This window comes from Tupaia chinensis, unplaced genomic scaffold (assembly GCF_000334495.1).
Source record: "Tupaia chinensis unplaced genomic scaffold, TupChi_1.0 Scaffold000085_1, whole genome shotgun sequence".
Classification (NCBI taxonomy): domain Eukaryota; kingdom Metazoa; phylum Chordata; class Mammalia; order Scandentia; family Tupaiidae; genus Tupaia; species Tupaia belangeri.
This window is the reverse complement of record NW_006159547.1, coordinates 5883176-5906625: the sequence shown is the minus strand read 5'-3', so window position 1 is coordinate 5906625 and position 23450 is coordinate 5883176. Positions and strand designations below refer to the sequence as shown.

The following is a 23450-nucleotide window of genomic DNA, read 5'->3' as shown; positions in this document are numbered from 1 at the left end:
GGCGGTTTTTAGTGCATTCTTGCTTATACAGCCATTCCCACTATCTAGTTCCAGAATTTGTTCTCCTCCCCTGAAACGAAACTCCATCTCCATTAAGTAATCAAATCTCCGTTCTTTTCCTGCTCCCCCTCCCGGCAAACAGTAATCTGTTTTATTTTCTGCCTTTACAGATTTGTCTGTACTGGATGTTTTGTATTAATGGAATCCCACACTATGTGTTTCTTCCCTGTATTTTCTTTCATTTAGCATAATGTTTTCATAATTTTTCCATATTCTAGCATGCATGGGCATACCATATTTTTACTGTTTATCAATGGATGGATATTGGATTTATATTTTTGTCTAGTATGAAGTATAACATATGCAATATGTAATGTATATATAGCATGAACATTCATGTGCAAGTTTTTGTGCAGTGTCTATTATTGCAAAGAAATTGATAGGAACAGTTATAATGCAGTCATTAAAATGGTGGTGTAGAAAAATATTAATTACATGCAAATGTTATTACATAAATGGGGAGAGAGTATATTACAAAAATATGAAAGCCTATATATGTATGTATATGTGAATAGACACTTTTTTAAAAGCCAGTATTTTTTTAATTGCCAGAGGGTGTGAGTTCTTGCCAGAAAGAGAGACAGAGGGGAAAAATACCCGCCAATGGTGCGTGGTCATGTTGCAGTCCTTTCTCGATGTCTCCATCCTTTCAGGATTTAGGGCATGCACAGGCATTGGGCATGTTTATCAAGCTACTGGGGCTAGGATTCGATCTGTGGTCAACCGTGTAGGAGCTAGCTTTCTTAGCCACTAGACCACAGGGTTGACCCATATAATTTTTTACACTCACACACATTTTAAAAACACGTATTGTGTACATACACATATGTAAAAATATAATTTATATGTGTTTGTGTATATACATACATATATGTAAAATGTCCTTAATCCAAGCTCTTTTGATGTTAAGAACATCTAAAATTCTGTATAAAATAATAAAAGGTATGTTTTTCTGGGAGCAAATCTAGGTTGTTGGGAAAGTTGTGATGCCTTCTTGCATAGAAAAACACATCAAGACTTTTCCAACAACCTGGTGTATTTTTAACCAGATTTTTTTTTTTTTCTTTTTTGGAGAGGTTTTTGCTATAGGGCGCGTGCGCTTACCCGACAGACAGAGACAGAGACAGAAAGCGAGAAATCACCCCCCAGGGGGAATGGCCATGCTTCAGTCCCTTCTCCATTCTCCTCTCGGGATTTTGGGCGCGCACACAGGCACCCGGCGTGAGTTTAAACCATGGGGTCTGGGACTCGAACCACAGTCGACTACATGGGAGTCCAGCAACATAGCCATTACGTTAACTGCTGATCCCTTTAACCAGATTTTTAAGTGGACCTGCGATCCAAAAATTTTTTTTTAAGTTTTAAAACTACACCTACATTGGGAAATGTTAACAGTAGGTAGTTATCTCTAGAATGGTGGAATTACTGGTAATATTTATATTTTCTGTTCACACTGAGTATGTATCAGTTGTCGTAAGGCGTCTTGAGAGTCGATTGTGACTTTTCGTTGGTATGTATGTTGTGTGTGTGTGTACTTAGAGAAAGATGAGAAAGACACGCAATATAGAGCAAGGGACTGCTGTGAGGAGTGGAGGCAGGAGAGCACAGGCTGTGAAAGATCCTGCAGGGATTGAGACCAGTCATGCATGCTCTTGGTTATTTAGGATATCCAGTATAACTGAACATTTGATAGCCATTGTAAAAGTAGGTTTTTACCCATGAGTCTTGTATTTCTTCTCATTGTTAAGCTCTAAAGTGTCTATTTTAGTGGGAAATTCCTCTGGCTATAATCTCTTAATGCTGCCAATCTCATTCTCATGATAGTTTTAGAATAACAGTGTTATTTTTCCCAACACAGCACCCCTTGGTCTTTCTGCACAAGATGTGAAAATTCTCAAAGGGGGACAAACTTCCAGTAAAGGGTGGTGTTTATCTTTGATGATAGTATTTATTCTTTTCCTTTTTCCAGTACATTGTAGTTAACATCTTCATAGCTAGGGGCAATTGGGAGTATTCTTTTGGGATCAAATTAGTGAGAGATTTGTGTTAACATTCCTCAGTAGAACATTACAGACTGGAGTTCAAACAATCTTTTATTCTGAGTCTTTTGCCCTGAATGTCTGGCCTTCAGAATACATTAACGACATTTCTGTTTTTAGAATAAACAACTAAATTTGGCATTAAGATCAAGTAACACAGTTCTTCACAATCATGACATTATTCCTTACAAGTGGAATACTACTAGGGATAAGATAAAGCACTGATTTTGTTTTTCAGTAGCAATAATTTCTTATCTTCAAATTTGCATAATGGTACCATTTGTGTATTGACAAACCTAATATGAAGAATGAAAATAATTTCTAGAGCCAGCCGGTAGCATGGTGGTGACTGCAGCTGGATCCCACATGGCCAACTGCATGGTTCAAGTCTTGGACCCAGTGGTTTGAAAAACACTCCAGGCACTTGTATGTGCATGGCCAAAATTATGAGAGGAGAATGGAGGAAAAGAGACTGTGGCATGGTCATCTTCCTTGGGGGGTGATTTTTCACTTTCCCTCTCTTTGTCTCTTCCCTCCCCCCCCACTTGCCCTTCTGGTGAGCATATGTGCCCTATGGCAAAACTGGGGAAAAAGTTGTTAATAATTTAAACTTTTTTTGAAATACTATTTCAAACTTGTTCACCAAGTAAATATAAAACTATAAAACTACTAAAGGGCATGCATTCCACATCTCTGGGTGTGTGTGTGTGTTTTTGGGTTTCTTTTTTTTTTTTTTTGGTAATTTTTTAAAAGAATCATTTAATTTTATTTATTATTATTTTTAAATTTTTTATAGGGGCAACACCCATTCACCGGGGGGGGGGGGGGCAGAAATCAAGCCACCAGGTCTGGGACTCGAACCACAGCCAATCATGTGGGAGTCCAGCACCTTAACCACCATGCCATCTGCCAGCCCCATCAATTATACTTTAATTTTAAAAAGTCAATTTTTGTGAGAACAAATACCATAAATAATGAAAATATAATTTTAGGCTTTAATCTTCACATTCTATTTATTGTGATCTAGATGATATTTATTATTTTTATATGAACATGTTGTAAATCCTATGAAAATATCAATAGTAGATCATTAAATCTACATACTGACATGGATATGTAATGATTAAAATTTGGAGACCATGGGTTTGAATTCTTTTTTGTAAAATAGCTTTCAGGTTTCCTGCTTGCTTTTTCAGTCTCTTATCTTATCATTCCCCTGTTTACATTTCATGCTTGGCTTATTGGATTTTCTGTTTCTCAGATGGGCCACATGCTCTTTGAAGTTATTTGCACATTCTTATTGCACTTTTAAGTCTTAAGTTTAAACATTCTGTAGCCTAATGCTACTCAGTGTTGTCCTTGAACTGTGTTACCAATCCATGACAAGATAAGAAAAGAACTTGAGGGGAGCATTTAGAAACTTGAGTTGCATTTCGCTCTTGTCATCATCACATTGAGTACACAGTCTGGCCCGCTCTGAGCAGGATCCAGACTGGCTGGAGTGCCGTGGTGAGTCGTGTGCTAGTCATGGCCAGCGAGACCGTTTCATGTTCTATTTTTATAACAGTTATTTGTAACCCTAAAATGTATAAGAATTGAAGAAAATGTGTTTTTAAAATCTTGTGTTAACTTTGATTAATCACCCTTTCTTCTATAAAAAATTTAAAAAGAAAATAATATAATAATTAAAGAATAATAAATAAAAAGTAAAAATATTTTTGTGCTTTTATATTTCCACTTTTATAAGTTTTAGCTGTATCTTGGTAGTAAAGTTCATGTTATATATTTTTAATCACAATATACTGATGACAAAACAATCTGTATTGGACTCTTTTTTTTTTTTTTTGAGAGATTTTTGCTATATGGCACGTGTGCTTGCCAGAAAGACAGAGAGAGACAGAAAGCGAGAAATCACCCCCCCGGGGGGATGGCCACACCACAATCCCTTCTCCTCTCGGGATCTTGGGCACGCATGCACAAGTGCCTGGCATGAGTTTAAGCCACCAGGTCCAGGACTCAAACCACGGTTGACTACATGGGAGTCCAGCGACATAGCCATTACGCTAACTGCTGGCCTCTGGACTCTTTTTTTGACAAGATACACTTTTTCTGAATGTGACAGTAGTGCTAAACCAAATGATGTGATGATGGAAGTATTTCAGAGCTACAGACAGAGGGCTTTGTATTAGTTTTGTTGGAAAGTCATAACTCTTCGACACTGAAGTCAGCTCTTAGCCCTACTGGATGGTTAAATGCTGAAACCATAGTGGGCTATTTGTGGAGAAGCATTGGCTAATAAAATAGTAGAATCATCGAGATTTTAGTGGCATTTCAAAACCAAATTATTTGAATGAAAAATATTACATTTAAACACTGACAGATTTCATTTGTAATCACTAGGTCTTTGTGAGTTTCTTATAAAGTTTCCCTTGAGGGGGCCAGTAGGTGGCATGCTGTTTAAGGCACTATACTCCCGCGTGGCCGACTGCCATATGCGCCCCGGACCCAGCAGCTTGAAAATCAAGACAGGCACATGTGAGTGGGTGCAAAATATTCTGAGAGGAGACTGGAGGGAAAGGGATTGCTGTGGGTGATCTCTCACTTTCCCTGTCTCTGTTTGTCTCTGGTAAGTGCATGTGCCCTATGGCAAGAACCTAAAAGAATAAGAATAAGAATAATGAAGTCAAGTCTCACTTGGGGTTGCTAACATTAAATGTTACATTACAAACGACAGGACAGAATGTTTGGAAATGGTTAGGTGAATCTGTAGCAAAGAAAGGAGTTTTTACCTTACTTCCCAGCCACACTGCCACTTGATGGATTTAGGAACGGGAGAGGGATACAAAAGGCGGGAGAGGGATACAAAAGGCAAACTCGGACAAAAAAAGGATACTAAATGAGTTTTCATTATAGTTTGGTGAACTTTGTACATTGATTTTGTTAACATGACAGTGGTCTGAAATAACAATTATTTTTCAGTGTCATTTCTAAGTAAAACAATTTTCTTAAAAGATATAAATTTTACAGTGCCAACAAATGTGGCTTTCAGTTTTACTTTTCTTTTGGTGGGATTATATTCTGATTATGGGACAAATGACAAAATAAATAAATAAATAAATAAATAAATAAAATTGTGCTTAGGCCTTGCATCAGAATGAAACGTAATGTTCTGCTGCTTTGATTGAGGAAGCCTTGTTACATCAGCTAAACTAAATATGCCTGCTGGGGCAGCAGGTACTGTGGAAGTTCAGGCAGCTGTATCCCATATGGTTGACTGCTGTTTGAATCCCGGACCTGGTGCTTGAAAGTGTGTGTCTGTGTGTGTGTGTGTGTGTCTCCAAAATCTTGAGAAGAGAATGGAGGAGAAGGGATTATGTTATGGCTATCCCCCGGGGGGGTGGGGAGGGGGTGATTACCTACTACTCCCCCTCCTCTCATTTCTCCCCAGTGAGTGCATGCTTCCTATAGCAAACTTCTTAAAAAGCTTGTTGTATCAGCTAAACTAACAGTAGTTCACTAAAAATGCAAAATACGTAAGCACTAACTTATTAAATTTGAAATTCCTCAAAAAGATTGTTTTGGAGTTGATCCAATTGGTTGACCTGATCAAACTCTTACTGTATGATGAGGTATACATTGGTTTTCAAAGGAAAAATTTGAGTCAGGTGTATATGAACTTTGAGATAAACTCTTGGTGTTTTTGTAAGATAAGAAACCAGTTTGGGGGCTAGCAGATGACATAGAGTTTAAAGCATTGAGCGCACATGGCCTGCTGCTAGGTTTAAGTCCCAGACTAGCGACTTGAAAATTATGCTGGGCATGAGTTTGTGTGTGCCCAAAAAGCCTAGAGGAGGGACCAGCAGTTAGCGTAATGGCTATGTTGCTGGATTCCCACGTAGTCGACCGCGGTTCGTGTCCCGGACCCAGTGGCTTAAACTCACGCCAGGCACGTGTGCTTCCCGAGAGGAGAATGGAGGAGAAGGGATTGCAGCGTAGCCTTCCCCCTTGGGGGGTGATTTCTCACTTTCTATCTCTCTGTCTCTCTCTGTCTGTCTGGCGAGTGCATGTGCCCTTCTCTCTTTCTGGCGAGGTCATGTGCCCTATAGCAAAAACCTCTCCAAAAAAAAAAAGCCTAGAGGAGAATGGAGGAGAAAGGATTGTGGTGTGGCCATCTCCTCTAGGGGACAATTTCTCTCTCTTTCTACCCCCCCCCCACTTCCACTCTTCTCTCTCTGATGAGCACATGCAGACTAAAGTAAAAACAAACAAAAGAAGAAGAGCAGAGTCCATGTGTCTATGTTTGCTGTTACATCTTTCCTACCTAGAACAGTGTCTGGTACTTTTACTCAGGACATACTGTTACTTTCATGTTTTTAAAAATTGTGTTTGAGGGGCTGGTGGGTGGTGTGGTGGTTAAGGGCACTGGACTCCCACATGGTCAACTATGGTTCAATTCCTGGACCTTGCATCTTGCTCTCCCACCCCCCCAATCACATTTAAAATAAATAAATAAATGAAGTTAAATCATTCTTTCTTTTTTTTAAATTGTATTTGAATAATGATTCACTTCTACAGTTGTAAATAAGTTGGCTACCGTAATCATATGTCCTCAAGGAAGGTTCATTTTTAGGTCAAATAGAAAATATTCTTTGCATTTTCCTTGTGGACTACTAAGGACTTTCATAAAATAGGTATTTTTATTTTTATAGCACAACCTCTGCCTCTGAAGAAGATGCCTCAAATAGATATTCTCGAACAGATAGAAGTGGATTCAATAGATACAACAGGGATGCAAATGTTTCAGGTAGTTTGGTCTCAAGTAACACGTTGGAAAAGAAGATTGAAGACCTTGAGAAGGTATGAATTACAATTTATTTAATATTGATAAAATTTATTACGGAGACTTCTTTTTTAAAATTAGTAGGGAAGAGATAGCAACAACAAAAAAAGAAAGAAAGATAGGAATGGGGGCGCTAATGGCAGAGACCATCCATGTTGCTCGGTATTTTCATTCACTGTTCTGAAATAGCAGTTTCAAATCACTGTCTTTAGTGTGTTCTTTCTAGGTAGCATAGAGGCTAGGCACTTTCTGATTTCCTTAATACTTTCCTATTGAGTTTTATAAAAACTTCTGAGCCAGTTCTTAAAATTCCTTCGTATTTAATGGATGCACTGATTCTGCCAGGTATCATCTTTACTATATTGAAAACTGTTTTGAAGTTGGAGCTGGCACTATGTACTACTGTGCTTTAATTACATTGTGTGAACAGATTGTCATTTATAGAATTCCCACTGGGTCTGGGTTATGTCCATCTTTGGCATAAGAATAAGCCTGTGTAGGGGGAACAGCAGATGGCATAATGGTTACGTCACTGGACTCACACATAGTTGACTGCACTTTGAGTCCTGGACTCGGGTGCTTAAAACTCAGGCTGGGTGCATGTGCACCCAAACTCTCGAGAGAATGGAGGAGAAGGGATTGCAGCAGTGGCATCCGCCCTAGGGGGTGATTTCTTGCCTTCTGTCTCTGTCTCTCTGGCAAGCGCATGCACCCTATAGCAAAAATGTAAAAAAATAAAAAAATAAAAGCTTGCTTAGGAATATCTTTGAGAAGAAATCAAATGGATATTGGCATACATTATTGACCCCAGTGTCCTTCAGGTTTGTTCCATTGACATAAAACTTTTTTTTGAGAATTATTTCATTTTATTCATTGTCATTAATTTATTTTATTGAAGTTGATCAGAAAAAGAAGGAAGTGAGATAGCAAGCTGCCAGGTGCAGGACTCGAACTGTGGCCAGCCATATGGGAGTTCAACCACCTTAACCACCACGCCATGGCTGGGCCATCATTCAACTCTTAAAATTTATAATAATTGGGGCCTTCAGGTGGCATGGTGGTTGAGGCTTTGCACTCCCATATTGGCAGACCATGGTTTGAGTCCCAGACCTGGTGGCTTGTCTTCTCATTTTCCCTTTCTCTCTCTGTGCACATGCCCAATAGCAATTAAAAAATTAATAATAAGTAAAATAATTCTTAAAATTTTGATAATAGTGAATTACTTTCTGATTGTTAAATATATGTTTTGTTTTACTGAATTAAAATTATTCCCTGTGATAATAATGATCATTTTAAGTGGAAATTTATTTTTTTTTGAGAGGTTTTTGCTATAGGGAGCATGTGCTCACCAGACAGACAGAGGAAGACAGAGACAGAAAGTGAGAAATCACCCCCCAGGGGGGATGGCCACACCACAATCCCTTCTCCTCCATTCTCCTCTTGGGATCTTGGGCACGCATGCACATGCGCCCGGCGTGAGTTTTAAGCCACCGGGTCCGGGTCACAAACCACGGTCGACTACATGGGAGTCCAGTAACATAGCCATTACACTAACTGCTGGTCCCTAAGTGGAGATTTAATTTTAAAAAATTCTTTTTATCTGGGGCCAGCAGGTGGCGTGGTGGTTAAGGGTGCTGGACTCCCACATGACCAACTGTGGTTAGAGTCCTAGACCTGGTGGCTTGCTTTCTCACTTTCCCTCTCTTTCTCACTCTGTTCCTCTCTGGTCAAAATAAAATAAATAAAGTTAAATAAAATAATTCTTTTTAAAAAAAGTTTTTATCCAATAACATTATGATTATTTTTAGGTAACATCTTAAGCTCTAATACTAGTTTCTGGCTTTTTTATTTTCCTCCCTGCCATAGAGCTAGTGCTCTCAGTGGAGACAGAAACAGAGAGAGTGAAAGTGAGAAATCACCTCCCAGAGGGGATGGCCATGCTGCAATCCCTTCTCCAGTTGTCTTTCTGGATTTAAAGCACACATGCTCACACATCCGGTGTGATTGTTTTAGCTCCTGGGTCTGGGGCTCAAACCATGGTCGGCCACATGGCAGTCCAGTGCTTTAACCACCATGCCACCTGCTGACCCCAGCAAATTGTTATCAAGAGTGTTCCCTAGAGAGGCAAGTTTGCATTGAGTTGCTGGTAGTTGGCTGCAACTAGTTGGTGTGGCTGGCTGGCTGCTTTCTCTGAGGGTTGGATGAGGCCTTTTTAGTCACACTTCTCTTTTGCTGTAGGAAGGTGTCTGACCCAGACCAAAGCCTGGATTCTAAATGAAAAAAATTTTTTTTGAAAATGGTACTGCATTGTTTAAAGAAAATAAATTTAAAAATCAGTAATAAATTTTGTTTCCTTCTTTTTACCCATTGTGAATCAGCTGGCAGCACTAGAGGTAAAATTGAGGACCATGGTTTTTCTGCTTAAGAGTTCTCCCTTGGGCCATCTCCCTTTCTTAAACTTTGCTTTTTTTAAGAATTATTTTATTTAACTTTATTTATATATTTTACTTTTAATTTGACCAGAGAGGGATAGAGTAGGGGATGGGGAGTGAGAAAGCAAGCCTCCAGGTCTGAGACTCGACCCACTGTCAGCCACGAGGAGTCTAGTGCCCTGAACCACCACATCACCTGCTGGCCCCTAAATTTTGCATTTTTAATGAAAGTTTCGAGTTTCCTCAAGTAAAACATTATTTAAAAAGAAAGAAAGTACAGGCTAGCAAATAGTGCAGCAGTTATGTCGCTGGACTCCTACATGGTCGACCGTGGTTCGAGTCTTGGACCTAGCGAATTAAAAGCTCACACCAGATGCATGTGCATAAGTGTCCATAATCCCAAGAGAAGAATGGAGAAGGGATTGCAGCATGGCCATCCTCCCTGGGAGGTGATTTCTCACTTCTCCTCTCACTGTCTCTGTCTCTCTTTCTCCAGTGAGTGCTCATACCCCATGGCAAAAACTTCTTATAAAATAAAAATAGAGGCTGGCAGGTGGGGGTTAAGGGTGGTGGACTCCCACATACCCAACTGAGGTTTGAGTCCCAGACTCGGTGGCTTAATTTCTCACTTTTCCTTTCTCTCTCTTTCTCTCTCTCTCTCTCTTTCTCTCTCTTTCTGTTCCTCTCTGGTCAGATTAAAACAAGACAAACAAATTAATTAAATTAAATAATTCTTCAAAAAATATTTTAAATTAAAATAAAGTAGTTTATAACTAATGGTAATGGTAAGCTAGACAAGGTAAATCATGGAGTCTGTTAATAGTTGTTAAAAACTTGTGCAAACATGGGTTTAATCAAGGACGTACCTTATCGATAGCTTTGTACTACCCTCATTGATTCTTTTCTGGCATTGGTTCTTCCTTCTGTCACCAAGTGTCTTAGGAATTCATTAGAAATCTTTTTATAAGCTTTAGATGCTTTATCAAACTTGGCAGACGTGTGCCATTTAAGAAGATTATAATAAACTAATTACTTCCCAGTTAATGCTTTGTAATTATATCTATCAGGAAGTAGTAAGAGAAAGGCAAGAAAACCTAAGACTTGTGAGACTGATGCAAGATAAAGAAGAAATGATTAGAAAACTCAGAGAAGAAATTCATTTATTAAATAGAGTAAGTATTTCCTGTATTTCAGTTTGGGAGTTTCCATACTTTAATTTCATTTTTCCACAAACTTTTCAAGTTTCTTTTTATATGCGAAGAAATTACTTAATTACATTATTTCGTTCTTCTGCTATTGAGATGATTGTAGTAGTAAGACAGTCATTTCATTTCATAAAGTCATTTCCTGTGGTCAATTACCAGTTTTAACTTGCTTAATTTTATTCTTCTGGGCATAGATTGATGAATAAATTTGTTCTGGATCCTTAAGCATGGAGGTAAGAGACAGCGTGGTCACCACCAGCCTAAAACAATACTTGCTGGTCCAAAGCTGCCTCAATAAAAGATTGATTACTGGAAGACATTCCAGATGTCTTTGTGTGTATTTTCACCACTGTTTTCTTTAGTTATACTTAATGCATCCCCAAGTTTCACTGTGGCTATATTCCAAGATTGGTATCTTTTCTTTGTAACCCTGTTTTTGTTTTGTTTTGTTTTGTTTTGAACTTTGGAATTTACTTGCTACTTAAGAAGCAAATATCAGGGGCCAGCAGGTGGCATGGTGGTTAAGGCACTGGATTCCCATGTGGCCTAACACAATTCAAGTCCTGGACCTGATGGCTTGAAAATCACTCCAGGCGTGTGTGTGTGTGTGTGCACGCACCCCCAAAATCCTAAGAGGAGAAGGGATTGCGGTGCAGCCATTGCCCTGGGGGGTGACTTCTCACTTTTCCCCTCTCTTTCTTTCTCTCTCTCTCTGTCACACTCTCTGGTGAGCACATCTGCCCTATAACAAAAAAAAAAAAAAAAAATTTAAGTCTTGACTTCTTGCTTCTCTTGAAAATCTGAAAGATCTGTCAAGAGTTGACTTGCATACTTGTGATAACAATAGTCAAGTAATGGGTGTCACTTTACAGGGGACCCTATGTATCCCATCTGGTTACTTTCAAAACTTGCCTTCATTTCAGAATGAATGAACTATGAATTATCTTTGATTATGTATTTAAGTTCTCAATCTCCTTTAGAGATTTTAAATGTTTTAAAATATTATTTTTCTTTTTGTTTGCTTAAGGATCTAGATGACATTGAAGATGAAAACGAACAACTAAAGCAAGAAAACAAAACTCTTTTGAAAGTTGTTGGGCAGCTGACAAGGTAGAAGATTTGAGGCTCATTGTGGAAAAAAATGTATTAAAACTACTGATTGAATGTTATGGTCAATCCTAGGACAATATTCCTATGCTGCAATACATTAAAATAATTAAGTATGTATATTTATTTCTAGAAAATGGATGGATGTTTATTTTCAAAATATTTCTTTTTCATTAATAATTACAAAAAAGCATCAACCTTTATTTCACAAATAAGTAACATCTTGCAATTATTAAAATGATGGGTAATGCCTCTTTTGGTTTTGTGTGGTATTCAAATAATATATGGTTTAAAGTCACAACCATTTGAATATATTTTATCTGTGGTAGTGCATTTTCTCCCTGAAGGAATATACACTTAGCCTTTGTTTACATGGATTAAAATACTTTTGGGGAGTTACCTACAAATGCGTTGTTACTAGTGTGTGTGGCCTCTTACATGTTGGTGACTTATTCGTAAAAAGGTCTCTGTCCTGTCATTTGTTCTTTTCACTTAACTCTAAGCAATTTTAGGCAGTAGTGTCACATCATTTTATATTACAGTAACCTTTTAAAAGGAAAACTATTATAAAAACTCACTATCATGTTCTAGTTGGCTGAATATAAATTTAATACTTGAATTGTGCTGTCGTAAATGGAAATTTACAATTTTTGTGTTAGAATATTAAATTTTTTTAAATCACTTTAATTTCTGGGAAACATACAGTTGTAATTTTAATATAAAAGTCTTTATATAGGTACTATCTTTTTTATTGTTCTGAGATTTATTAGTAAACATGGGCTATTTTAAGTGTTTATTCTTCAGGCCTGGAAAGCATATGCAATGTCAATGTATAAGAAAAAAATCTGTATTTTTATTATATGCATTAAAATCAAAACCAGAATATCCACTTAAAACATTTATACATATATTAACCAAACAGTATAAAAACAGAAATAGTACTAAAATACTTTGCCTAACTTCTAAGTTGGAGAGTAACACTGTGACAGTTTTTCTTATGTGAGAGATCATTTCCCTATTCCTTTCTAATTCTGAAATTTTTCAAACAATTATTTTTGAAGAATTATACACATTTTCTTTTCTATCAGATGTCCTTAGTATTTAGGGTTGTTTATTATTGCATTTTCATGTTAAGAACCCTCACCCTTTTAAAATACATCAGGAAATGTCTGCAAGGTAGTCGAATCCCTAACAGCAATACTGCTACCACTTTATCCAATTAACGAATGACAGTGGCGTGAAAGGAGTAAAATCACTTGGTACTCTCCAGACGTTTTATTTGCCAAGCACTTCATTATTCACTGTTACAAATATAGGAAATGTACGACAGTTGGCGAAAATGATAGATCCTGAATTCTAAACATTTCTGCATTTACCTGGATTGGCCTCCCTTCCCACTTTAGAAATTTCAAGCTTGTCCAGTCATCAAAATTATCAGAGACACCTAAAACGAGTTACCTGGCTATAGTTCTGAGACCGCTTTAGGATGAGACCCTGGAGACTCTGATTTTCTATAGGGTGTGTGCGCTTGCCAGAAAGACAGAAACAGAAAGCAAGAAATCACCCCCCAGGGGGGATGCCATGCCACAATCTCTTCTCCTCCTTTCTCCTCTTGGGATCTTGAGCACGCATGCACAAGTTTAAGCCACTGGGGCCAGGACTCGAACCATGGTAGACTACATGGGAGTCCAGCGATATAGCCATTATACTAACTGCTGGTTCTGAGACTCTGGAATTTTTTAAGTCACTATCTGATGATTCTGATCCTACCCTAGTTTTGGAAACAGCTGCAGCTGTCTTTCCTCCTGTCTCTTCCATTGGAGAGCTGGAATTGATGCGATTTTAGCTATGGTCATTTTTTTCCTTTTTAGTTTATTTATTAGGTCATCGAGAAAGTCATGACGTATTTCTGTTTTTCTGTGGAAAAATGTATCATGACTTTCAACGACCTAATAATAATTATCTCGGTCTCCAAAGCAGTTTTCATATATGTGTGCACGTGTATATATATGTGTGTATATATATATATATACACACACACACATATATATATATTCACTGCTCACAGAAAGTTTAATGTTAGAATAAGAAATTTTGAGTTGTTGCAGTATTACTGCATAAAGACTTACCCAGCATGGGAACAGTATGTCAGACTGGCATGCCAGGCCAGGCCCCTTCTCTGCCTTTGGTTGTGACACTATTACCTTCGTTACCTTAGAAGGGTAACTAAGTGACAGAAATGTCCTTCTAGCCTGGTTCCTCATCCACACTTTGGAATTGTGAAAATGCTGTCAGTATCCAGCCTTAAAATGTATTCGTGTGTTGGTTTTTCAATAGAATTACTTTGGACTTTCTGTTTAATTCTTATGTAGATAAAGGAACATTTCATTTCACTTTTTAGAACTATGTCAGGTATTAATGCTTTTAGAGACTGAGCTGTTTTCAGTTTTTTCCCTTGTCTTCAGCTTATTAGGAACATTTTTGGTGACAACTTTTTATTTTTCTGACATTCTAATACTGAGTGCAGAAACAGGAGCCTGACAATCTAGGCAAAGCTTTTCACATGCAGTTTTCGTCCCACCTCATTAAAACATGCATTTATTTCACATACTACATGGGCTATGGAAAACTAAAGTCAGATCTGCTATAATTTACCAATAAAATTTATGACATGGGTTGATATTTTAAAAAGGTAACTTAAATACTTGTATTCTACCCTAGAAAATTTGACTATTGTCAATAAAGTTCTAGTGCTTGTGAAATTCTTAGTCCTTTTCAGAAATATTGTTTCTTATATTTTCTGGGAATTTGTGGTATAATAAAGCACCTCCAAAGTTCTAACGTGTTTATGAGATCATTTTCAAAATATTAAGCTTATTGTAAAATAACATGACTTGCCTCCCTGGTTTTTGATAGGAACTCTCAAAAATTGCTATAGTAATCTTCATTTCTTTTTTGTAGGACTAATGCTAATTTCTTGTACAACAGTTACCAGTAGAGAGGAAAGGAAGGTTTTGGAGGTGTTTATTTCTAAATAATCTAAGGGATTTATTAAACAGAGTCATTTAGGATACTGTCACAATTGTTCAAGTAGTTTAAAATTTAGAAAATTAAGTATCATGAGTAGGTACATGAAACAGTATAGTTTCTTAATAGTTAAATTGATATTTAATTGTGATAAAAATGTATTCTTAAGGTAAAAAACCTACCTCAGCTGCATGTGGTTTATGTGTTCTGGATTAATCTGGACTTTTGTAATTAAAATTAAAGTGTAAGATTTCAAGTCTACAGATTCTTTGTTGAAAACAATACAAGTCAGTGTAATAAAAGTATCCGTTTATTCAGTGCCATAAGACAAAACAGCAAAGGCTTGAGTTTCGTAATTGATCTGATATTCTGGACAATATTCACATTTAAAGTGACAGTTACTTTTCTTTCTTTTTTGTAGTTTTATGATTTTTTGAGTCAATGACTAGTAAGTTCTTTGCAGTGTTTGCACTATTTAATAACTATTCATGATTTTGTTAATAAGCTGTTACAGGGGGGCTAGCAGGTGGCGTGGTGGTTGAAGGCGCTGGACTCTCACATAGCCAACCACGATTCAAGGCTGGACCTGGTGGCTTCCTTTCTCACTTTCCCCCTCTCTCTCTTACTCTGCCCCACTCTGGTCAGATATATAAGTAAAATAAATTTTTAAAATTAAGTTTAAAAAGTAAGCTGTTACAGAATCCAGGTATATTTTTTCATTCTTGACTTATAAGAAACCAAACTCTGCAGCTTTTCATTGGAAGAAATATATTGAGAAAGAACTAGTGTTCAAGAAGCAGAACAGTCAAGTTAGTGTCAAACTTCCTCATATCATATCTGAACCAATCTTAATATATAGAAGTAACCCTTGACTTCTTTTCCATTGGAGCTATGCCTTCATAAATAAAGGACACATCCCGCCAATGAGGAGGGTAGTGTAACTTTTATTACTAATCTAAGGAATAGTGTGACGTTTACCATTGATTGTCTAATTCAGCTGAACGTGTAAGCTAACAGATCACGAACAAGATGGCTCATCAAAGCCACCTCCCTCCATACTCTAAAGTTTCTTCTTGACTATAGAAGTTGGGTTATTTGATTCTCAGTTTGAAAACATAAGTCATTACTCTAGAAAGCCTGAGCCCACATATTTTTGTTTTACTTAGCTCAAATCTCATAGTCTCCCCCAAATAATGACATGTGAGAGGAATATGTATGTGAGGGTTTCATTAAATTTCCATACCTATTCCATATTTCAGCTAGTATTTTTTAGTCTACGGGGTATGCTATGTTAGGTATTACAAAAGTTTTAAATAAATGGACTGGAATGAAGCCCTCTGTCTGGCAGTGTAAAATCTACCTAGTGTTGGTTAGTAGCACAAACCAATCTTAACTAGCCTTAGCCCACGTAACCTGAATAGTTCACTCAGAAGTGCTTTTTTAGATCTTTTAGATCTAGTTAATAGGTACTGTTCCGTCTGCTGCATGCAGCCTTTACTGCAAAGTGGAGTGAGAGAACTGCTGTGTACTGGGAAGTTCCTTACCATGTTTCCTGTGAGAGAATTGTCCATTAGGAAAAGAACATCTGTAAGGAATTTGTAGCAGTAATGACATGAAAGGAATTCCGTGTATGTCACACACACTACACTGTTTAAGGTATTTAAATGTGATTTCCATTTAGGATTTCTCTGTACGTTATTGATTGCTTTGTTTTTAGGTATTTAAGACTAATGTATAGTTCACATATTGGCAGTTGCTCTGTTAAGACAATGTTCGTTAGTGATGCTCACTTAATGAAAATGATGTTTTGTTTTGTTTTCCCCTATGGATACCTATTAGGTGTATGTTCCTTTTTCAGTGAACTTGTTTCTTGAACGGTTTAGCTCTACTCTTCAGGGATTTTATGCTTATGTCTTCCTTTTAAATTTAAGTAGCACGTAGCTGTTACTACCAGCAAAAAGAATCATATGAAAGCTAAAACCGTTTTGAAAAATTGACAAATTCAGGTAATCCAAGTATTGGTAGAAAAGCATCTGGATAATTTATTGAACACATTAGTATTGCATAGACAGCTTTGATCGTTTCCATTCCATAGACTTTCATTGTAGAATAGTCAATGTATTATAGATTCACTTTTACTGTGTTTTGCATGTAAAAAATAATAGTCAAGAAAAAAAGTAAATTTTCATTTCTTTTTTAACAATGGTTAATTATTTTTTCCCTTTGTGGACTAGCAGTAAAATCCTGACCATGAGTTTAAAAAATAATGCTAGTAATCTAATTAAGTTATGTGTCTCTTACTGAAACGGAATACAACACTTTAAAAATCTTTATTTGGTATATTACTTTAGAAGGGATAATGTTTTAAGAAACATACAATGTTAAGATCCTCACATTTGGAATAAATGGAAACTATATATATGTTCAACTTGACTGAAAATTTTGGTTGCTTTTATGTCTTAAAGTTACATGAAACTTTTCCTTGTTCAAAATTGGAACTACTTTATACTAAATCTGCTGCTGGTGTTCAAAGAATTTCAGGTGTTTTCTAGTTTGCAAAAGATAAGCAGGGGTCTGGGAATGTAAAAATCTAGACTTCGTTTTTTCAGTAAATGGTTTATATAACCTTTTGTCTGATGAGTCATTCTTTATACACCTGTACAAGCTAATCAGTCTTCCTTTACTTCTGGAACTCTAAATTAGTCTCATTAATGTCATACACATCCAACAAGTGAACAGGCATTCTTGAGTCAGTCTTTTAGACGATGTCTCAAGTTCTTATATAAAAACATTCTGCAAGTAATCTGTTGCCAGAATTTTGCAGTCTCACACTATTAATTGAAAGTGGAACCCTTCATACAAGACTTCATAAATATTTTTTTCTTCTAGATTCAGTGTGTTGTGTGTGCACGTGCGTGCATGCACACAGTTCTATCAGCAGCTCTACACCACCCACATATTTTAAACATCTCTTTCTTTCAGTTTCCCTTCTTCACTTCTACAGGAGGTTACATTTTACTCCTGGTCAACTCTTGAAAAGTATTGTGGTATGTTGGATTTTTATGTGTTAAAAGGATGGGGCTAATTGTAATACCCTTTAAAGTTCATTCATTTTACTTTAATATCTAACCAGATAAAAAGGAAGCCGAAGGGGCCGGCAGGTCGTGTGGAGGTTGAGGCGCTGGACTCCCACATGATCAACCACAGTTCAAATCCTGGACCTGGTGGCCGACTTTCTGACTACCCCCACTCCTCTCTGGTCAAATTGAAAAAATGATCTTTTTTTTTTTTAAGGTTTTTGCTGTAGGGCACATGCATTCTCCAGAAAGGCAGAGACAGGCAGAAAGTGAGAAATCACCCCCCAGGGAGAATGGCCATGTGCAATCCCTTCTCCTCCATTTTCCCCTCGGGATCTTGGGCACGCACGCACACGCACCCTGCCTGGGTTTAACTTGGTCCGGGACTCAAATCGCAGTCAACTACATGGGAGTCATTGGCGACATAGCCATTACGCCAACTACTGGTCCCAGAATATGATAATAAATAAAATAAAATTTTTTAAAAGAAGCTAGAGGACAAAACTGTCCTTTTAGTCTTGGACCAAAGGTGCAAACTTAACTACTTTCAAAAAAAGTTCTATGACTACAAATCAGAATGTTTCCTTTCTTTTTTTTTTTTTGGGAAGAGGTTTTTGCTATGGGGCACATGTACTTAGCAGAGAGACAGAAAGTGAGAAATCACCCCCAGGTGGATGACCATGCCACAATCCCTTCTCCTCCATTCTCCTCTTGGGGTCTTGTGCATGCATGCACATGTGCCCGACACGAGTTTAAGCCCCACTGGGTCTGAGACTGGAACCATGGTCAACTACATTGGAGTCCAGCAACATAGCCATTATGCCAACTGCTGATCCCCAGAATGTTTTCAGGTAAAAGAAAAAGCTCTCTTTGTGTTGAAAACTCTAATCATGTTATATGGTCGAGCAACATGAAAAAAAAATATGAGTTTGTTAAGAAAGGTAGACTGGGGACCAGCAGTTAGGCTGGTAGGTGGCATGGTGGTTAAGGGTGCTGGACTCCCACATGGCTGACCGCGGCTCGAGTCCTGGACCTGGCAGCTTGCTTCCTCATTCTCTCTCTCTCTCATAGGATGGATGGATTGATAGATTGGTAGAGAGATATAGATAGATAGATAGATAGATAGATAGATAGATAGATGATAGATAGATAGTTTTTGTTAAATGATATTTGGAAGGGGAAATAAAAAAGCACATACTAATAAATTCTAGTGCAGGGGCTGGCAGGTGGCATGGTGGTTAAAGGTGCTGGACTCTCACATGATTGACCATGGTTCAAGTCCCGGACTTGGTGGCTTGCTTTCTCACTTTCTCTCTCTCTTTCACTCTGTCCCTCTCTGGTCAAATTAAAATAAATAAATAAAGATAAATAAAATAGTTATTTAAAAAAATAATAAATAATTTCTAGTGCCACCAAAAAATAAATAAATCAAGATTTCTTTAATTGCCAGAAGGTGTGTGTGCTTACCAGGTGGAGAGGGAGAAAGCCCTCCCCGATGGGATGTGGTCACTGAGGCCACCGTCCTTTCTCCACCTCTGTCCTCGGAATTTGGGAAGTGTACACAGCCACCACCCAACATGTTTATCAAGCTGCTGGGTCTGGGAGTAGAACTGTGCTCAGCCACATAGAATCTGGCTCCCTTGGCCAGTAAGCCACAGGCCAAGATTTTTGAGCAAGGGGTACTTAAAAACACCTTAAAATTGTATCCAAATTAGTATGTAGTCACATCACTAAAAATATACAGATACTGAGTTAGATGTGAAAAAGACATGAGAACTGCATAAATCTGTTAAATATGGGCCTGGCAGGTGGCGTGGTGGTTAAGGGTGCTGGACTCCCACATGGCCAACCACAGTTCAAGTCCTGGACCTGGTGGCTTAAATTCATGCTGGACGCGTGTGCGTGCATGCCAAAGATCCCAAGAGAAGAATGGAGGAGAAGGGATTGTGGCATGGCAACCCCCACTGGGGGGTGATTTCTCACTTTCTGCTTCTCTCTTTCTGGCGAGTGCACGCACCCTATAGCAAAAACCTCTCCAAAAAAAAAAAAACCAAGAAAAAAGTATTTTAAAAATTTTGTTAAATCCCTTATTAAAAGGTACCCAAATTGTGCTCTTGCATCCATTAAAATTTGACCCATACTTGGGACCAGCAGTTTGTGTGGTGGCTAAGGGCTCTGACTCCCACATGGCTGACCGCAGTTCAAGTCCCAGACCTGGCAGCTTGATTTCTCACTTCCTCTCTCTCCCCCTCCCTCCCTCACTCACTCCCTCCTTCCCTCTCTTCCCCCCTCCCTCTCTCCCTCTCTCCATCTCTCTCTGCCTCTACCTCTCGCTCCCCCTCTCTGGTCAAATAAAAATGAGTAAGTAAATAAAGGTAAAAATAAATTTGACACACACCCATAGATAGATTTCAGTGAGGATGAAACACTTCAGTCACATTCAAATAAGGGTCTGTGCAGAGATGCCAGTCATTGGTTAACGTCAGTCACAGCCCGGGGGAGGTCGTGCTGGGCAGATGATGGCTGGAAGCAGGTTGCCTTGTGACTGGTCACGCCATGAGTCTGCAGTGCTTGGGATAAACCCGTTTCTGATAGCTGTCGTCTAGGGGGCCTCCTGATAGCTAACATTGACACAGCTCTTCCTCGACTTCCGCCTGACCTCCATCCAAGAAAGAACCAGTGTTTTCTACCAGAATGCAGAACGCTGTCGCCAAGAATTCTTGCATTTTGCATCTTGTATGGGTCCCAGATTTTTATTGTGTGCCTACTTCGTGCTCTTGTCTTCATAGCAACAACAAAAGACAGAACCTAGCCCACACCATTTTACTTCTTGCTGGCTCAGTGAAAGATTATAAACAGGACTGAAGAGTGGTTGTTCCTAAAGAAAGACCCTTTGGGGCTTTTCCAAAAGATGAGACTTTTAAGTCCACATTTTATTTTTTAGCCAAGATGATGTCAGTATGTACCATGGGTCACAAGTGTATGGTCTAAAAGCCATGCTGATCGGTCTAGTGTTTGGAAAAGCTAAATTTATTCTCCCAATCTAGGGAAATTAGAAATCGAAGCATTTCATGTTTCCGATTAATGTAGTGTGTTACATGAATATTATTTTTGCTCAGAAGTCGTGCCTTTTAGTAGCCAATATTGTTAAGTCTTCAGTGTGTGTGTGGGGGGGGTGTCAGTACCCCACGTTTGCCAATATAGTCTGATGGTCTGAAATATTTGCAAATTATTCCGTTTCTGCCCTTAATGTTATAATAGATTCCCAAATATCTGTGTTTCTGTAGCTCATAAAATTTCTGAAGTCACCCATGGCATATAGAATTATTTCTTTCTGTGGTTTTCTTTCCCATGAGCTCTGTAATTGAGATAGAACTAAATATATGTACTTCGCAAGTTCTTGATATCTAGTGAGAAGCTCTCCACGATGGTTGAAATCATCCTTTCGCCTTGTTTAATTGAATGGTCGGGACACTACTCTTACTGTGGTTCCTGTGTAAAGATTTACTGCACATGGAAAGGACATTCTTGGGGAAATGAGACCATTTGGGAGATTTATCATGGATTCACTTGTACACTTAGCATTTTGCCTTTTATACTCTGATTTTTAACTTAAATTGTTAAAAACTGTGTCCCCTTGTTAGGATACCTTTATTTGATCTTAGATGGGTTTATAATATCTTCCTGACTAACTTAAAGTTGGTTATGGATAGGGACATAGGCTGAAAAAGGTGTTTTGTTTATCCTGAGGTCACATGATGATGTAAACGGAATCAGATATCAGTCAGTACCTGAACATTCAAGTGTCTCACCACTTGCAAGATTAGTCTGGGGGGCCAGCAGGTGGTGTGGTGGTTAAGGGCACTGGACTCCCACATGGCTAACTCTGGTTTGAGTCCCAGATCCAGAAGCTTGCTTTCTCACTTTTCCCCTTTCTCTCTCACTCTGTCCTTCTCTGGTCAAATTTAAATAAATAAATAAATAAATAAAGTTAAATAAAATAATAATAATTTTTTTTTGGCGTGTGCGCTCGCCAGACAGAGCGAGACAGAGAGACAGAAAGTGAGAAATCACCCCCCAGGGGGGATGGTCACGCCACAATTCCTTCTCCATTTTCCTCCTGGGTTCTTGGGCACGCGCGCACATGCACCGGGCGTGAGTTTTAAGCCACCGGGTCCGGGACGTGAACTGCGGTCGACTACGTGGGAGTCCAGCGACATAGCCATTACGCTAACTGCTAGTTCCCAATAAAATAATTCTTTAAAAAAATTTTTTATAAAAAGATTAGTCTGGGGCCAGCAGGTATGTGGTGGTTAAGACACTGGATCCCACATGCCCAACTCCATAATTTGTCTTAGATACGGCAACTTGAAAAATACGCTGGGTACATGTGCATGTGTGCCCAAAATCCTAGGAGAAGAATGGAGGAGAGAGGATATTACAGCGTGGCCATCCATTCCGGGGGGCGATTTCTCACTTTTCCTCTCTCTCTGTGCTCTCCAACAAGAGCACACACCCTATGGCAAAAATCAAAAACATAAGAAAAAACACAAATCAAAACAGATTAGTCTGAAACAGATCCGTGTAGAAGGTTGGATTACAAAAACTACTCCACTAGAGGATAGAGGAAGTTATAAAAATTATTGTTGAAACAGAATAGAAATGTTCTGTTTATCCTTGCCTCTTTAGAACATGATTTCAACTCATTGTCACCAACAATAGTTGGAAGCAGTATTTCTTTAACTCTGACAGTCCTGGAATTACCAGGAGTGCATAGGAGTACTCCAATGAGTCAGACTGTACCTGCTCTCTAAAGAAGCTTACTTATGGGTAAAGACAAGCATCCCCAAGCACAGAAGAGGGAGAGATCAGCTCCTCCAAAGACTATGGGAGACTTTAGGATCTAACATTTGAGGCACTCTGAAGGAATTGGGTGAAAGGATGATTATCCATCATAGTCAGGAATATTTAGAAAAATACATTCAGTATCTGATGAACCGTGGTGGACCGGAGTGCTGCGTTTAAGGCTTTTTGTAAATGCACCAGCTCCTAATTGCCGAATTCCAAGTTTACCTCTTGAATTCAATCCTGACTCCACCAGCACTAGTTGTGTCATCTTAGATAAGTTGCTTTATAATTTCCTCATCCACAAGGACAAAATTGTCCCTAACATAATTAGGACATTGTGAAGAATAAACAAGATAATGTAGGTAACTTGTGACATTCATATATAGTATAATTTATGCCAACAAAGATTATCATGATTGTCCTTCCTGAAATTAAAAAAAAAAAAAAAAAGGTTGTGAGGAACCTTCTGGATTAGTGATAAAACTGCCATCTGGTGTTACATATCCACTCTTCTAGGAAGCCCCTCCATCCTTAAAAACCCAATTGAAGTAAATCAGCGCTCTGTCCTAAAAGAGAATGCAGTGTATGTTGACAGAGATCTGTCATCTCTCCAGTCCCTGGCAAATGGCAGTACTGAAACATTCACAAAGTCTCTAGTGAAGAAACATCTTTGAGAGAGAGAGCTTCTTGAGGTGATTTACCTGAGAAGCTCAAAAGTGTATTCCTCAGCTAGGTTTCTCTTCTTACATCCCCAGGCTCAACCTGGGCCTGTTTCCTACTGAGAAATGTCTCTGCCTGAATTGCTGAACAAATAT

At 38.3% G+C, this 23450-nt stretch overlaps 1 protein-coding gene across 1 annotated transcript in view; it reads left to right on the top strand.

Annotated features, from left to right (window-relative positions):
* Positions 1-13033, top strand: part of PAWR (pro-apoptotic WT1 regulator) — a gene marked incomplete at its 5' end in the record, with an annotated part of 114969 nt that extends 101936 nt beyond the window's left edge. Inside the window, 3 exon segments of the mRNA XM_014585712.2 lie at positions 6809-6956; positions 10439-10543; positions 11604-13033. Of these exon segments, the coding sequence (XP_014441198.1) occupies positions 6809-6956; positions 10439-10543; positions 11604-11690 (340 nt within the window).
* Positions 13034-23450: the final 10417 nt, after the last annotated feature.